Consider the following 18,026-nt stretch of genomic DNA (forward strand, 5'->3'; position numbering starts at 1 on the left):
ATAAAGGCGTATCTCATCTCATCGTTTGGCTATTATAAACTTTAGCAACACACTTGAAGAAAATAGTCATGTCATCACCGGTAACTACAATCAAACTGTAAAATGTATGATTAAGTCGTGGTTATTTGGTAGACTTAAAACTGCAGTGAATTGCTCAGTACTTAACATTACATTGTTGAAGTGGAAGATTCTCTGTGCGTTATTATATTAGAAACAAGTCTTTAAATGTTCAAAGTTATCACATCTCTGTGTTATTATGACACAAAACGATGACTGTACAACAGTTATCAGTGTGAATACATTATACCCTTTTACAGAAGAGCCTCTTAAGGTGTTCATAAATTCCTCTCATTTTTAGTCCATAAATGATTGGATTAAAAAGAGGATGATATGTTACTATTTGTAAAGCCATTATTAAACGTAAAGTTATAGGAACGTCAAGTTTGAGTCGAGCAAGAAGTACATCATATGCTATTAAACAGGAAAAGTTGATTAGAACCAGCAGATGGGGTAAACAGGTCTGTGCAGCTTTTCTCCTGACTCCTTTACATCGATAGGATATTACAAGTATCCTGGTGTATGTAAACAGTATGAAGAGCACAGGGAGAAGTACGGCACTCGCAAAAACAACCAAGCCATAAATATGAAGCAGTCTTGAACTCACACAGTGAAGTTTGAGAACTGTGCTGTTGCAAAGTATTCCTTTCAAATTAAACTTACAGATTTCTTTTTTAGCACTCAGTAACATTGGTACTGAACACTCACAAGCAGGGAGAATCCAAGCAACAATCAGGAACGTATTAACAGTTGTTTTTCTCATGATGATTGAATATTGCAGAGGGTTACATATAGACACATATCTATCATAGGCCATGACCGACAACAGGAAGAATTCTGTACTGGCTAGAGAATAATAACTAAACCACTGGAAGAGACAGGCTGAATAAGATATGATCTGTTTCTCTGATAAAAAGTCAATCAAAAGCTTTGGGTAGATAACAGTGCTGAAAAGAACAGAGTTGATTAACAAAGCTGCAATGAAAATGTACATTGGCTCATGGAGGGATTTGTGAATCACTATGATGCTCACAATAGTGAAATTACTGCAAATTATTAAAATATACACTGTAAACATGATCACAAAATAAAGATATCTATATCTGCGCACTTCCACATGCCCACCAAAAGTTATATATGTCACATTTAATCTATTATCCATCATTGATATATCAAATGAGATGATAAAAAAACAATAAAGCTCATGTAACCAGCACTAGATTGTCTTATTCAGTCTTCAGTACCTGACCTTGATGTGCTCTGGTGTGATCCAGCAAACACAGGAACTGGAAAGGGATCTGTGTGAGTCGGTGGGATGTCTTTATCAGACTATTTCTCCCTCCATGGATCTCATTCAACTCTCCAAAGAATGAGCTCGGTGAATAACTTCATTCTAGAGACATGAAGTCACAGATGTTTTTTATGGCATCATCTATTCACAACAACATTCAAGCTGTATGTGCTTGTGCATTTATTGTTTTGTTGGAGCACTTGTGGTGTTTGTAGTTCATGTTTCATCAAGCAGTATATCTAAACATCATAATAAACATAAAGCTGTTTGGGGCCTTTTTAGTTGTGCGTCCCAAGCTCAGGTTGCAGAGTCAGAATACACAGCCGGGTGGGTGGAGGGGGTCTGGAGTTAGGCTTCCCCAGACCCGGAGGAAAGACCCTCATTGTCCAAACAGGGAGGCGATGGAGGCGGAGGGGGAGGAGCAGCGAGCACCAAGGAACTCTGCCGGACAGGTTTGACCTTGGATACGTGGAACGTGTGGTGGATGCACATGGATCTGGGGAGCTTGAGCCTCACTGCCGCCGGGTTGATGATTCTCTTGACCTCGAAAGGCCCGATGAATCTTGTGCCCAGTTTCTTGGACTCTACCCACAAGGGTAGGTGCCTGATCGACAACCACACCCTCTGACCCACCTGGTAGCTGGGGGCTGGAGTGCGGTGTCGGTTAGCAGCTGTTGCGTAGCGATCGGCAGACCAGAGCAGGGTTGCTCGGCCCTTCGTCCAGGTCTGGCGGCAGCGGCGGATGAAGGTCTGGACTGCAGGGCAAGAAACCTTCTCCAACTCGGGGAACAGAGGCGGCTAGAACCCATATGCGTACTGGAAGGGTGACAAGCCTGAGGCGGCGCTGGTCAGGGTGGTGTGAGCGTATTCCACCCACATTAGCTGGCGCGACCAGGAGGCAGGATTCCGGGAAACCAAGCAGCGGAGGGCCATTTCCATCTCCTGGTTCTTCCTCTCCGTCTGGCCGTTGGATTGGGGGTGAAACCCAGAGGACAGACTGACGGTGGCCCTCAGCAGAGCGCAGAATTCCCTCCAGAAGATGGAGGTGAACTGAGGACCTCGGTCGGAGACTACGTCGACTGGGACCCCATGCAGGCGGGAGATGTGCAGGGAGATCAGTTCTACCGTTCTGCTGTCTTCTGCCGTCTCTTTAGCAGACGGGAGTTTGGGCAGAGGAAAATAATTGGCCAGCTTGCTAAATCTGTCGACCACTTTCAGGATGACGGTTTGGCCCTCAGATGGTGGTAGCCCAGCGATAAAGTCCAGGGAGATGTGGGACCATGGACGATGAGGCACTGGGAGAGGCTGAAGGAGGTGAGCCGGAGCCTGGTGAGAAGGATTGTGTTGATTGCAGACTGGGCAGGCGTTGATGAATTCCCTGGTGTTCTCGTTGAGCGAGACCCACCAGAAGCCCTGCCCAAGAGCGTCCTGGGTCCTTTGGATGCCCGGGTTGCAGGTAAGTTTTGAGGAGTGGGATGCAAACTCTCCCTGTTTGCATCCTACCTGACAGGTCGATCCTACCAGGTGACATGGAGGGGGGCCATGTCGGAACCACACATGCTGACTACGGGGATTCCACAAGGTTCAGTCCTGGGCCCCCTTCTCTTCTTGCTCTACACAACATATCTGGGTTCTGTTATTCGCTCGCATGACTTCTCTTACCATTGTTATGCCGATGACACCCAGCTGATCTTGTCATTTCCCCCCGGTGACACTCAAGTGGAGGCACGCATCGCTGCATGCTTGGCTGACATCTCGACGTGGATGACGACAGACCACCTCAAGCTCAACCTGGACAAAACCGAGCTACTGTTCCTCCCGGGGAAGAGTTGCCCGCGCCGAGACCTGTCCATCACCATTGACGATACCATGGTGACGCCAACTCGGACTGCAAGAAACCTGGGTGTGACCCTGGATGACCAACTGTCATTCTCAGCAAACATTGCATCGGTTACACGCTCCTGCAGATTCCTGCTCTACAACATCAGGAGGATTCGCCCCTTCCTCACTGATGAGACGGCGCAGGTGCTCATCCAGGCTCTTGTCATCTCTCGCCTGGACTACTGCAACTCACTACTTGCCGGAGCCCCGGCGTCGGCCATCAGACCTCTGGAGCTTGTCCAGAAAGCTGCAGCTCACCTGGTGTTCAATCGCCCCGAAACCCTCCCACACAACTTCCCTTCTCCGTTCTCTACACTGGCTCCCTGTAAGAGCTCGCATCCAGTTTAAGACTATGGTGCTAGCCTACAGGGCAGTGAAAGAAACAGCTCCTTCCCATCTCCAGGCCATGGTCAAGCCCTACACCCCTGCCCGACCACTTCGCTCTGCTGCCTCGGGCCAATTGGTTCCCCCGTCGCTCAGAGGTCCCTACGGCCCTACGGTCCCTACGGTCCCTACGGCCACAGTGGTGGAATGAACTCCCCACTGACGTCAGGACAGCGGAGTCGCTGCCCATCTTTCGGCGCAGACTGAAAACTCACCTCTTCAAGAAGAGCCTTCCACTTAGCACTTACTTCGTATCTATTGCATTCATACTAGCTTATTGCACTTATTGTATTTCAATCAGGAGAGACTTGTTTCATAAGTTAACAATGATTTATTATACAAGCATCAAATATGAAAAGTGCAAAGTCTTTGGCGATTGGACTCCATCCTGAAGTACTATCACCGAGGGTAGGGATACTGAGGTCCAACAGGCCTAATCCCCCCTGGAGTCCAGACACTGGTGGTGGTGCTGAAAGGAGTTGCTGCAATCTGATGATGAATCAGGAGCATGACTGTGATGCTGACTGGAGGCGACTGGGGTGGAGGAGGGTTGCATCTGCTTCGCTGAAATGACAACTGACAGCAGCAGAGAAGAGAACACTATTTAAAGATTGACAGCAACGATATGATTGGCTTGAGGAACCGGTGTGCCGAATCTGGTTGGTTACTTAAAAGTGCACGCCCCCAATCAGCTGATAGAGTAATTACAAGGAGAGGAAAGACAGAGATTACTAGTGAGTGTCTTCCTGACTGAACTTGCGCTTGAGCTACATTTCTATTAGTTTGTGGCACTTGTTGCATTCGTTTGTTTCTGCACTGTACGTTGGCTCTGGTTTATGCTCTTAGATGCTTGTTTGAAGAAAGGAGATGCACTTATGACTTCTAGTGACAAGTTGTTCTCTCGAAAACCTATGTTGAATACACTTATTGTAAGTTGCTTTGGATAAAAGCGTCTGCTAAATGACTGTAATGTAATGTAATGTACTTTATATAGGTGAAGGAACATAACCCACAGTTTCCCCATTCACATTTGCTGTACACACAGGCAGACCTTTGTGATCATTACACAACATTCATGCTGTATGTGCTTGTGCATTTATTTTTTGTTGGAGCACTTGTGGTGTTTGTAGTTAATGTTCCATCAAGCAGTATATCCAAACATCAGAATAAACCTAAAGCTGTTTGGGGCTTTTTTAGTTGTGCATCCCAAGTTCAGGTTGCTGCAGAACAGTTAGGGTTGCCCCTCGTGTTTTTTTTACCAGTGAACCACACCGCAGACCAATTTCACCTGTTTTAGACCAGTGATTCTCAACAGGTGGGTCGCGACCCAAAAGTGGGTCGCGGGCCTTTGCCTGACAAAAAATAAAAAATAAAAAGTTGTGATTTTATTTTGAAGGGCATTTTTTATGCAGTGGAATTATTCCAGCATTTACGGCACTTGTTCAGCGGTGCAGGAAATACACTGAGCAATGCGTTGTGAATCACGTGATGCAGCTCAGGCAATCAAATATGGGTATCCTGACAAGTTTCCTGACTTGAGTGAGATGTACACACACAGTGACACACGGGGGAGAGACGAGGAGACAGCAGAGCAGGACTGTTGTCGTGAGAGTTGTGAAAGTCAAATCATAGGACGATTTTCAAAAGAGAAAAATGGCCGGAGAGACCAGAGTCATTTGACTGACTGGACAGACTCATATCAGTCCAACAATAATTTCTCTTTTTGAAAGATGAGAAAAATATAATATTGTGGCTTTTTCACTTCACCCTGAATGAACTGAATTTAAAGCTGCAGAGCAATTCAGTGAAAATAACTTTTCTAAAATGCATTTTGTTACGTAATTTATTTTTTAATCCAGCTGTTATTTTAATTGAAATGAGAAGAGCATTTATTTATGTATTTCTATGTATTATTGATAACCCATCCAGTTAAATTTGAAAAATGAGAATAATATTTGTTAAAATATAATTGATGTGTACTTTCTTCATTTGATTTGACAGTTTACTACACAGAGACGTTACTATTACTAGACTTCTTGAATACAGATAGTCTTGTCATTAAGGGGTGATGGTGGGTCCCGCAGCCAGACCAGTTGAGAACGACTGCTTTAGAATGTGAGTAGCCGTGTCTTTGGTGTGTGACACCAGTATGTCATGGCAGATGTATTTCTCTGGACTCAAGGAAGGACAGTGTTCAGTTGTTTTGAGAAAGCTGAAAGCAGCAACATCACAGGCCAAGGATTCAGCTCATTCTAAACAGACATGTTTTGAACGTGCACTGCACTAGTAAGACTAAACCTATTTCAATCAGGAGAGAATTCACTGAGAGTGAAAAAAACATGTAAATATTTATTATAAGGAATGTCTGTTTAAGGGACAAGGGATCAGACTTTGTAATTAGAGACTCTTTTCTTCCAATCTTGTTCTCATCTTTCCCTCAGGACTTCTCCACCAGTTCAGGGAGCTGGCCCCCACTCAGTGCATCATCCATGTAGTTTTGATCACAGTTTTTATTATTATGAAGGTAATTCAACTGTAAATTAATCATCACGTCTGCATTGTCATGAGTTTAGGCATGATCGTATTTTTTGGAGGTTTGTTTTACTACTACACTGTCATAAACATGAGAAGAGGGTTAAAACAACCTGAAAGTATCAGCTTGAATCCACTCTGTTTACATCCCTCTTGAAAAATTCACCACACATAGAAACATTAATGTGTAGTCAATGTTATACGATTATTTTTCTCCATAAAGGATGAAATAACGCACAAGTAAAGACTTGGACATCACAATGGTGTGTAAATGATAGAGCTTTTTAAAAAATATTCCAGTTGACCATTACAGACTAGAACAGTCAAATATAATATGAAACATATTTTCAGCAGAACTTTTAAGATCATTAAAATTTGATTTTTTTCATAAATGTGATTATTTACTCAAGATGGAATAATAACTTGACAGAAACAACAATTGGTTTAATTGTTGATTTTTATCATAACATTAAAATAAAAACTTTTTATCTCAGTGCACAAAACTCAATTTTAGTTACATGCACTGCCAAATCAGAAACATGCTTTTGCTTTCAATGTTGTTCATTTAAAATATTGACATGCATTCATTTCATCACAACCCCCACCCTCCTCCATAACATAACCACTGCCCGATCACAACTCACTGCACCACGTACTATATTGTAATATATATTTTTACTTCTCTTATCTGTATTTATTTCTGTATTGTGCTGCTAAAACACTAGATTGCCGTCCAGGGATTGATAAAGGCGTATCTCATCTGATCGTATGGCTATTATAAACTTTAGCAACACACTTGAAGACAATAGTCATGTCATCACCGGTAACTACAATCAAACTGTAAAATGTATGATTAAGTCATGGTTATCTGTTAGACTTAACCATTACCTTTGGGTTTTTTTTAAACTGCAGTGAATTGCTCAGTACTTATCATTACATTGTTGAAGTGGAAGATTCTCTGTGCTTTATTATGTTAGAAACAAGTCTTTAAATGTTCAAAGTCATCACATCTTTACATTATTATGACACAAAACGATGACAGGACAACAGTTATCAGTGTGAATATATTAGACCCTTTTACAGAAGAGCCTCTTCAGGTGTTCATAAATTCCTCTCATTTTTAGTCCGTAAATGATTGGATTAAAAAGAGGTTGATATATTATCATTTGTAAAGTCATTATCAAACGTACAATTTTGGGAAAATCAAGTTCCAGTCGAGGAATAAGTACATCATATGCACTTGAACAGGAAAAGTTGATTAGAACCAGCAGATGGGGTAAACAGGTCTGTGCAGCTTTTGTCCTGACTCCTTTACATCGATAGGATATTACAAGTATCCTGGTGTATGTAAAAAGTATGAAGAGCACAGGGAGAAGTATAGCACTCACAAAAACTACCAAGCCATAAATATTAAGCAGTCTTGAACTCACACAGTGAAGTTTGTGAACTGTGCTATTGCAAAGTATTCCTTTCAAATGAAACTTACAGATTTCTTTTTTAGCACTCACTAACATTGGTACTGAAACCTGACAAGCAGGCAGAATCCAAGCAAAAATCAGGAACATATTAACAGTTGTTTTTCTCATGATGGTTGAATATTGCAGAGGGTTACATATAGACACATATCTATCATAGGCCAAAACCAACAACAGGAAGAACTCTGAACCGGCTAGAGAATAATACCAAAACCACTGGAAGAGACAGGCTGGATAAGATATGATCTGTTTCTCTGATAAAAAGTCAATCAAAAGCTTTGGGTAGATAGCAGTGCTGAAAAGAACAGAGTTGATTAACAAAGCTGCAATGAAAATGTACATTGGCTCATGGAGGGATTTGTGAATCACTATGATGCTCACAATAGTGAAATTACTGCTAATTATTAAAATATACACTGTAAACATGATCACAAAATAAAGATATCTATATCTGTGCACTTCCACATGCCCATCAAAAGTTATATATGTCATATTTAATCTATTATCCATCATTGATATATCAAATGAGATGATAAAAAAAACAATAAAGCTCATGTAACCAGCACTAGATTGTCTTATTCAGTCTTCAGTACCTGACCTTGATATGCTCTGGTGTGATCCAGCAAACACAGGAACTGGAAAGGGATCTGTGTGAGTCGGTGGGAAGTCTTTATCTGACTATTTCTCCCTCCATGGATCTCATTAAACTCTCCAAAGAATGAGCTCGGTAAACAACTTGATTCTAGAGACATGAAGTCATAGATGTTTTTTATGGCATCATCTATTCACAACAACATTCATGCTGTATGTGCTTGTGCATTTATTGTTTTGTTGGAGCACTTGTGGTGTTTGTAGTTCATGTTCCATCAAGCAGTATATCTAAACATCATAATAAACATAAAGCTGTTTGGGGCCTTTTTAGTTGTGCGTCCCAAGCTCAGGTTGCTGCAGAACGGTAAAGTTTGCCCCTGGTGTTTTTTACCAGTGAACCACACCGTAGGACAATTTCACCTGTTTTAGACCGTGAGTAGCCGTGTCTTTGGTGTGTGACACAAGTATGTCATGGCAGACGTATTTCTCTGGACTCAAGGAAGCACAGTGTTCAGTTGTTTTGAGAAAGCTGAAAGCAGCAACACCACAGGCCAAGCATTCAGCTCATTCTGAACAGACATGTTTTGAACGAGCACTGCACTAGTAAGACTAAAACTATTTCAATCAGGAGAGAATTCACTCAGAGTGAAAAAAATATTTAAATATTTAAATATTTATTGGAAGGAATGTCTGTTTAGGGGACAAGGGATCAGACTTTGTAATTAGAGACTCTTTTCTTCCTATCTTGTTCTCATCTTTCCCTCAGGACTTCACCACCAGTTCAGGCAGCTGGCCCCCACTCAGTGCATCATCCATGTAGTTTTGATCACAGTTTTTATTGTTATGAAGGTAATTCAACTGTAAATTAATCATCACGTCTGCATTGTCATGTGTTTAGGCATAATAGTATTTTTGGAGAGTTGTCTGTTTTACTACTACACAGTCGTAAACGTTAGAAGAGGGTTAAAAACACTGAAAGTATCAGCTTGAATCCATTCTGTTTACATCCCTCTTAGAAAATTCACCACACATAGAAACATTAATGTGTGGTCAATGTTATACGATTATTTTTTCATCCATTATGGACCCACAAGTAAAGAGACTTGGATATCACAATGGTGTGTACATGATAGAGCTTTTTCAAAAATATTCCAGCTGACAATTACAACGTAGAAACAGTCAAATATAAAACACAACATATTTTCAGCAGTACTTTTAAGATCATAAAAAATTGGACCATTTTATAGATGTGATTATTTACTCAAGATGGAGTTGATAAAGGCTTATCTCATCTGATCTTATGCTTATTTGAGGGCTATTATAAACTTTAGCAATACACTTGAAGATAATAGTCATGTCATCAACGGTAACTAAAATCAAACTGTAAAATGTATGATTAAGTTGTGGTTATCTGTTAGACTTAACCATTACCTTTGGGTTTTTGAAAAACTGCAGTGAATTGCTCAGTTCTTATCATTACATTGTTGAAGTGGAAGATTCTCTGTGCGTTATTATATTAGAAACACGTCTTCAAATGTTCAAAGTCATCACATCTTTACATTATTATGACACAAAACGATGACTGGACAACAGTTATTAGTGTGAATATATTAGACCCTTTTACAGATGAGCCTCTTAAGGTGTTCATAAATTCCTCTCATTTTTAGTCCATAAATAATTGGATTAAAAAGAGGATGGTATGTTATTATTTGTAAAGCCATTATCAAACGTACAATTTTAGGAAAATCATGTTCCAGTCGAGGAAGAAGTACATCATATGAAATAAAACAGGAATAGTTGATTAGAACCAGCAGATGGGGTAAACAGGTCTGTGCAGCTTTTCTCCTGACTCCTTTACATCGATAGGATATTACAAGTATCCTGGTGTATGTAAAAAGTATGAAGAGCACAGGGAGAAGTACATTACTCACTAACACAACCAAGCCATAAATATTAAGCAGTCTTGATCTCACACAGTGAAGTTTGGGAACTGTGCTGTTGCAAAGTATTCCTTTCAAATGAAACTTACATATTTTTGTTTTAGCACTCAGTAATGTTGGTACTGAACACTGACAAGCAGGCAGAATCCAAGCAAAAATCAGGAACATATTAACAGTTGTTTTTCTCATGATGGTTGAATATTGCAGAGGGTTACATATAGACACATATCTATCATAGGCCATGACCGACAACAGGAAGAACTCTGAACAGACTAGAGAATAATAACTAAACCACTGGAAGAGACAGGCTGGATAAGATATGATCTGTTTCGCTGATAAAAAGTCAATCAAAAGCTTTGGGTAGATAGCAGTGCTGAAAAGAACAGAGTTGATTAACAAAGCTGCAATGAAAATGTACATTGGCTCATGGAGGGATTTGTGAATCACTATGATGCTCACAATAGTGAAATTACTGCTAATTATTAAAATATACACTGTAAACATCATGACAAAATAAAGATATCTATATCTGTGCACTTCCACATGCCCATCAAAAGTTATATATGTCACATTTAATCTATTATCCATCATTGATATATCAAAAGAGATGATAACAAAACAATAAAGCTCATGTAACCAGCACTAGATTGTCTTATTCAGTCTTCAGTACCTGACCTTGATATGCTCTGGTGTGATCCAGCAAACACAGGAACTGGAAAGGGATCTGTGTGAGTCGGTGGGATGTCTTTATCAGACTATTTCTCCCTCCATGGATCTCATTAAACTCTCCAAAGAATGAGCTCGGTAAACAACTTGATTCTAGAGACATGAAGTCATCAATGTTTTTCATGGCATCATCTATTCACAACAACATTCATGCTGTATGTGCTTGTGCATGTATTGTTTTGTTGGAGTACTTGTGGTGTTTGTAGTTAATGTTCCATCAAGCAGTATATCTAAACATCATAATAAACATAAAGCTGTTTGGGGCCCTTTTAGTTGTGCCTCCCAAGCTCAGGTTGCTGCAGAACGGTGAAGTTTGCCCCTGGTGTTTTTTACCAGTGAACCACACCGTAGGCCAATTTCACCTGTTTTAGACTGTGAGTAGCCGTGTCTTTGGTGTGTGTCACAAGTATGTCAAGTGCACTGTACTAGTAAAACTAAAACTATTTCAAACAGGAGAGAATTCATTTAAAGTCAAAAAGTATTAATTACACATGCATGGTGAGATGAAAAGTGAAGAGATTATACTCCACAGTGATGTGGTATATTAAAGGGGGTAATGATGCTGTGATATTCCCCATAAAGTCTAGACCCTGGTGGTGGTGGTGAAGGGAACTGCTGATGATCCATCGGTGGGATGAAGAAATGATGATGATGATGAAATGACAACTGACAGCAGCAGAGAGGAGAGCAGTTTTAAAATTTGACATCAACGATGTGATTGGCTCAGGGAGATCGTGGCAGAATCTGGTTGTTGAGCTCAAGAGTGAATGCCAATAATCAGATGATTCGAGTATAAACCGAAGAGAGCGGGAGACAAAGAGATTTGTGAATATATGAGAGTATAACTGTAACGGGTATGGCAAGGGCCCAGAAGCAGTACGACGGATACACGGAATAGTTGAAATTAAACTTTATTGCAGACAGAAGACACAACAGGTACACAGTCTTCGATCTGCACACGTGGAGAAATCCACTCGGTGGAACGCCAAGCCGTCAGGGGAGAAGGCTGACAGAAACCAGAGAAAGCAGAGGCTAGAATCTCGTGGTCGGGGACAGAAGGCTGAGTCGTTTACCAGGGTAGAGGCAAAACGGAGAAGTCCAGACAGGCAGGGTCGGCAACGGGAAAACAGTCCGAGGGTAAATGCGGGAAAGTCTGGCATAATGTGGAGAATAATCTGGCAGTGAGTGTGTGTGAGACTAGGGTTTAAATAGTAGGTGCCGCAGAGTGAGCAGTTGAGAGTGATTGAGCTGATGAGGTGAGTGTGACTAACAGGTGTACTGATTGAGCTGATTAGGTGAGTGATAGAGTGAGAGGGGCGAAGGGGCAGAGCTGGGACAGGTTTGACCTTGGATACGTGGAACGTGTGGTGGATGCGCATGGATCTGGGGAGCTTGAGCCTCACTGCATGGTTGATGATTCTCTTGACCTCGAAAGGCCCGATGAATCTTGGGCCCAGTTTCTTGGACTCTACCCGCAAGGGTAGGTCCCGGGTCGACAACCACACCCACTGACCCACCTCGTAGATGTTATGTGGGAGTTCAACGTGTAATCCGTAGAACACGAGGGCAGAGGACGCCACGGGGTTGACGCGGGTGAAAGACGGTACGACCTGACAACCCTAGACTGAAGGGCCAGAGCTTATGTAGTGACAGGGGACTCATTAGTGGGCCCTGAGTCTGGTGTGTCAGGCAGCAGGAGGTGATCGGCTGGAGTGTCCTCAGCTGTGCACACTCAAGGGTGTGGCCATGGGAGGCGTCTGGAGGCAGAGGACAAACAGAGAGCACATGGCACACAATAACAAACAGGGGAATGACAGAACACATGAGGAGAGGAGATCAGGGGAAACAGAGGTAACACCGAACAGGTCAGACAGGGATCCTGGATCCTGACAGTAGATGGGGGCTGGAGTGCGGTGTCGGTTAGCCACTGTTGCGTAGCGGTCGGCCTTCGTCCAGGTCTGGCGGCAGCGGCGGATGAAGGTCTGGACTGCAGGGCAGGAAACCTTATCCAACTCGGGGAACAGAGGTGGCTAGAACCCATATGCGCACTGGAAGGGTGACAAGCCTGTGGCTGAGCAGGTCAGGGTGTTGAGAGCGTATTCCACCCACATTAGCTGGCGCGACCAGGAGGCAGGATTCCGGGAGACCAAGCAGCAGAGGGCCGTTTCCATCTCCTGGTTCTTCCTCTCTGAAGAACCAGGCTGTTGGATTGGGGGTGAAACCCAGAGGACAGACTGACGGTGGCCCTCAGCAGAGCGCAGAATTCCCTCCAGACGATGGGGGTGAACTGATGACCTCTGTCGGAGACTACGTCGACTGGGATCCCATGCAGGTGGAAGATGTGCAGGTAGATGAGTTCTGCCGTTCTGCTGTCTTCTACCTCCTAACCGCCTGTTCGTCCCTCAGGCCCTTGGGAAGGGGAATAAAGTGAGCTGCCTTGGAAAACCGGTCCACGATGGTAAGGATGACCGTGTTGTTCTCGGAGGGAGGAAATCCGGTGATGAAGTCCAATGCCATATGCGACCAAGGCCTGTGGGGAACAGGCAGAGGTCGTAATAGTCCAACAGGGGGTCTGTGTGAGGCCTTGTTGCGCGCACAGGTGGTACAGGCTAGGTCGTACGCTCGGGTGTCATTGTCCAAGGATGGCCACCAGAAGGAGCGCTGGAGCCAGTTGATCGTACGTCTTATCCCAGGGTGGCCAGAGAGTCGGGAGTCATGAGCCCATTGTAGGACCCGGGAACGGACGGAAAGGGGAACGAACAGGCGCCCAGGAGGACCACCTCCTGGGTCTGGCTGGGTCTGCTGAGCCTCCCGCACTGCAGACTCTCTCGCCCAGGTGAGAACCCCTAGGACACAGGCAGGTGGAATAATCGTGTCCAGAGCTGGGTCAACCTCGTCTGGGGAAAACTGCCGAGAGAGGGGGTCGGGCTTGATGTTCTTACTTCCTGGGTGGTAGGTGATGGTGAAGTTGAAACGGGCAAAGAACAGAGCCCAACGGGCTTGGCGGGAGTTCAGTCGCTGGGCAGAATGGATGTATTCGAGATTTCGGTGGTCGGTCCACACAATGAACAGGTGGACTGACCCCTCCAACCAATTGCCCACATCATAGTTCCGCTCGGCCGGGGAAAGGCGGCGAGAGAAAAAAGCACACGGACGGAGCTTAGAGTGAGTGGTTGAGCGTTGTGATAATACTGCTCCTACTGTCGGTGTCGGAGGCGTCCACCTCGACCACGAACTGGCGGCTTTCATCCGGCTGTACTAGGATGGGGGCTGATGTGAATCGCTCCTTGAGGGCATTTAATGCCCGGTCGGCCTCGGGGGACCAGGAAAAAAACACCTTTGTGGAGGTGAGTCTGGTTAGGGATGACGCCGTCTGACTGTAGTTCCGAATGAACCGGCGGTAGAAGTTTGAAAATCCTAGGAACTGCTGGAGCTTCTTCCGGTTAGAGGGGACCGGCCATTCGGTGACCGCCTTAACCTTTTCTGGATCCTTCCGAATCTGACCCTCCTCAATGATGAAACCAAGAAACTGTACGGAGGTGACATGGAATTCACATTTCTCGGCTTTGATGAAGAGTTGGTTCTCCAGTAAGCGCTGAAGGACCTGACGGACATGGTGGCAATGTTCCTGTAGGTTTGAGGAGTAAATCAGAATGTCGTCGATGTAGACAAACACAAACCGGTTGAGAAAATCCCTGAGCACATCGTTCACCAAAGCCTGGAAAACGGCTGGTGCATTTGTAAGTCCGAATGGCATGACCAGGTACTCAAAATGTCCCAGGGGAGTGTTGAAAGCGGTCTTCCACTCGTCCCCCTCTCGTATCCGAACCAAGTGGTAAGCATTGCGGAGGTCTAGCTTGGTGAAAATTGTGGCACCGGGTAGGGATTCAAAAGCAGAGTTGATTAGGGGTAGTGGGTACTTGTTCCGGGTGGTGATCTGGTTTAACCCTCGGTAGTTGATGCAAGGACGGAGACTCTTGTCCTTCTTGGCCACGAAGAAAAACCCTGCTCCCACCGGGGACGATGATGGGCGGATAATTCCAGCAGCGAGGGAGTCTGTGATATAGGTCTCCATCGACTCGCGTTCAGGTCGGGAAAGGTTGTATAGTCGGCTGAAGGGCAGGGTGGCACCGGGGAATAGCTCTATGGCGCAATCGTAGGGTCAGTGGGGTGGCAGGGAAAGGGCTCGTTCCTTGTTGAATGCCTCGCTGAGATCTGCGTACTCCAAAGGGACCGAGGTGAGATCAGTTCCAGTAGTAGGGGTGTGGAGAGAAGCGGTCTGCCGGGGAATGGCGGACTTGAGGCACCTCGAAAGACATGTAGGGCTCCATCCGATGATTCTGTTTCCTGCCCAGTCTATCTGTGGGTTGTGGTCCAGGAGCCAAGGATGGCCCAGAACCAGGAGCGTCAGGGGCGTAGAGAAGACGTAAAAACAGATCTCATGTTGGTGGTTTCCTGACACAAGCAGGATAATAGGGCAAGTCCGGTGCGTGATATTGGTCAAGCGACTGCCATCCAGAGCGTTCGCCTGAAGAGGGCATTCCAACTCCTCCAAGGGAATCCCATGAGCGAAGGCCAAGGAGGAGTCCAAAAAACTCTGTTCTGCTCCAGAGTCAATCAGGGCCAAGACCGGTAGAGCACCGGATGGCAGGCATAACTTAGCTGGTAGTGTGAGACGGGACTTGGGACGGGGAAGTCGGGTGAGTCGCTCGCCAGTATTCCCACTCTTACCGGCGAGCCCTCTCTTTTGGGGGCGCACCGGGCACACAGGGATACGGTGACCCGGCTCGCCGCAGTAGAGGCAGGCTCCTGAACGGATTCGTCGCTCCCTCTCATCCTGAGACAGATGGAACCGTCCCAACTGCATGGGTTCATCCCGATCCACGGGAGAAGGTGCCGGAGCGGGCGAGTGCTGGGGGCCTGGGCTGCGGCAGCGAGGTGGAACTGGGGACCGGTGACCGGAAGTGGTTACTGGCTGACGAACCGGAGCCGGGAGCCTGTAGTTACACTCTCTCCGACGTTCCAGCATCCGAGTATCCAGTCGGATGGTGAGAGCGATCAGGTCTTCCAGTGTCTTAGCCTCCTCCAGAACAGCGAGCTCGTCCTTTAATCCCTCCGACAGGCTGCTGAGAAAAACCCCCTTTAGCACCCTCTCCTCCCAACCGGACTCTGCGGCCAGGATGCGAAAGTCAATGGAATGTTCAGCGGCGCTAGCAGAGCCCTCACGGAGGCGGAGGAGGTTCTGAACAGCGACCTGAGAGTATGTAGGGTGGTCAAAAGCTCTCTTAAACGCCTCCAGGTATTGTCCAAAAGAAACCGTATCCAACAGGTTCTGAGTGAACCAGGCCTGGGCCCAGTCGAGAGCACGGCCATGTAGTAACCCGGTCAGATAGGCAATTTTAGAACTGTCCGACGCATACGTGCAGGGCTGTTGGTTGAACACAAACGTCATCTGGAGCAGAAAACCTCTGCATCCTCTCATGTCTCCATGGAAAGGTTCAGGAGCCGGAACAAATGACTCACGGACCCGGGGATCTGCAGGTGGAAATCCTGCTGTGTCTGCTGGGTCCATAGTTATGGTCAGTCCATTCTGTTATGATGTGGTGTGTTCATGGACCCGAATACAGACTCAGACAGCAGAGTTCTATTTCAAAACCACGATAATTAATTTCTCTCAGTCAAGGGAAAAGACAGGAAATGGACAAAGTCAATAGGAGGCGTCTCCACGCCTCCGCACGGTTCCAAGCCGGAAAGTGGCTAATCCTGCTGAGCGGTCGACGAAGCCGACAGGAATACTGTCAAACGTCAGTACGGAAGCGCATCCTCGCGCTCCGATCGGATCTTAGCCGGGAAGTGGCCGGTCTGCGTCCGCGGCTGGCAGGCAGGCTGGATCATCTGTGTGACACCCGAGGCTCGACACAGGAACGCCAAGACTACACAGTTGATCTCCGAGGAACTAACTGGAAGGCTTCTTCGTACAGGTGAAAACCCGAGGCTCGACACTGTACGGCAGGCAAGTTGAAAAAACGAAATGCATCGTTAGTAGCGGATCTTCAGAGAGTGAACAAATGGACTACTCACGGGTCGGAATACCAGGTAGGTAAACGGACGGACTGACAACTGGAATGAGAGTGACAGGAGTATTTATGTCAGCTGGAGGCGATCACAGGAGATGAGGCACAGCTGTGCCTAAGGAGAGAGGCGCGGCAGTGGGCGGGACTCGTAGGAGGACCCCACTGAGGGAAATACAGCAGAGTTAGACACAAATCCTCACAAAATTGTTTTCATTAAATATTAGTTACTTACGCAGGAGCAAAGTCTTCGACTCCATCTGGCTGAAGGACTTTTTCACATGTATCCCTTTCCAGTTCATTCTCTTCCCAACATCACCGTTGAACATGCGGGCAAGGATGTTCCATGTAACCCGTTTTGTGTCATGTCCTCCGATGGTTGCCAGGGAGGAAATCTAAAATGGATCAAAAAAGTACTGTTAACACTTTACAGAATGTTTTTTCTACAATTTCACTCCTAAAATCATGCTTTTAAACATATTTAAAAAAGGAAAGAGAACTTACCAAACAAAGGCTGGCATCGAGGTAGATCAGTTGCTCTCTCAGGTTTGTCTGAGTTCAGGAGGAAAGGTGAACCTCCCACCCCATTGTATGGTATGACCCCTGTTGCCTGGGTCCTAATGGTAGGCTGCCTGTTACCTGCCTGCAGTATTTGAATGGGGGAAAAAGGCACGTTTGATGTGCGGATACCCCGGTGTCCGCAGTGAGTCCGCTGTTTGATGGTGCGCGATCCGGGGGCGACCTGAGTCAACTTATGAACTCACAACATGTACACTTCCATTGCATCTTCACAAGAACCTGTGTAAACAAGAAGAAAACTATTGGCTCAACTTTCAGTTCAACAACCCAGTTCCAGTAACATTAACTCCACTGCAAAACGTTACCCAGCCTCTGCTAATAACCAACTAATGACCTCGTGCCTTGAGAAGCTAGCTAAGTTACTGCTATAAATGCCATAAATAACTCCTGTGCAACCTAACCAAGCACCATTTTGAAAAGCTAACGTAACTTAACGTTATCGTCAGCGAGCTTAAAACACAGCACACGTGTTGAAGTTATAAACGACCCACAGAAAATC

The 18,026-nt window shown here is 45.2% G+C and overlaps 3 protein-coding genes across 3 annotated transcripts; all 3 read right to left on the reverse strand.

Moving 5' to 3' along the window:
• Positions 1–354: 354 nt before the first annotated feature.
• On the reverse strand, positions 355–1,219 carry LOC306783721 (olfactory receptor 13C2-like; the record flags this gene model as incomplete). The annotated part of the gene is given in 2 exon segments (XM_079277496.1): positions 355–378; positions 380–1,219. Coding segments are annotated over 2 exon segments (864 nt in total).
• A 5,993-nt stretch (positions 1,220–7,212) lies between these two features.
• Positions 7,213–8,130, reverse strand: LOC306783388 (olfactory receptor 11A1-like; the record flags this gene model as incomplete). Its single annotated transcript, XM_079277012.1, has 1 exon — positions 7,213–8,130. The coding sequence occupies one exon, from the start codon at positions 8,128–8,130 to the stop codon at positions 7,213–7,215; it is 918 nt and encodes a 305-aa protein (XP_079133138.1).
• Positions 8,131–9,821: 1,691 nt separating this feature from the next.
• LOC306782878 (olfactory receptor 10K2-like) lies at positions 9,822–10,739 on the reverse strand (the record flags this gene model as incomplete). The annotated part of the gene is made up of 1 exon (XM_079276359.1): positions 9,822–10,739. The coding sequence occupies one exon, from the start codon at positions 10,737–10,739 to the stop codon at positions 9,822–9,824; it is 918 nt and encodes a 305-aa protein (XP_079132485.1).
• Positions 10,740–18,026: the final 7,287 nt, after the last annotated feature.

The sequence above is a fragment of the Melanostigma gelatinosum genome (assembly GCF_949748355.1).
Source record: "Melanostigma gelatinosum genome assembly, chromosome: 10".
NCBI lineage: Eukaryota > Metazoa > Chordata > Actinopteri > Perciformes > Zoarcidae > Melanostigma > Melanostigma gelatinosum.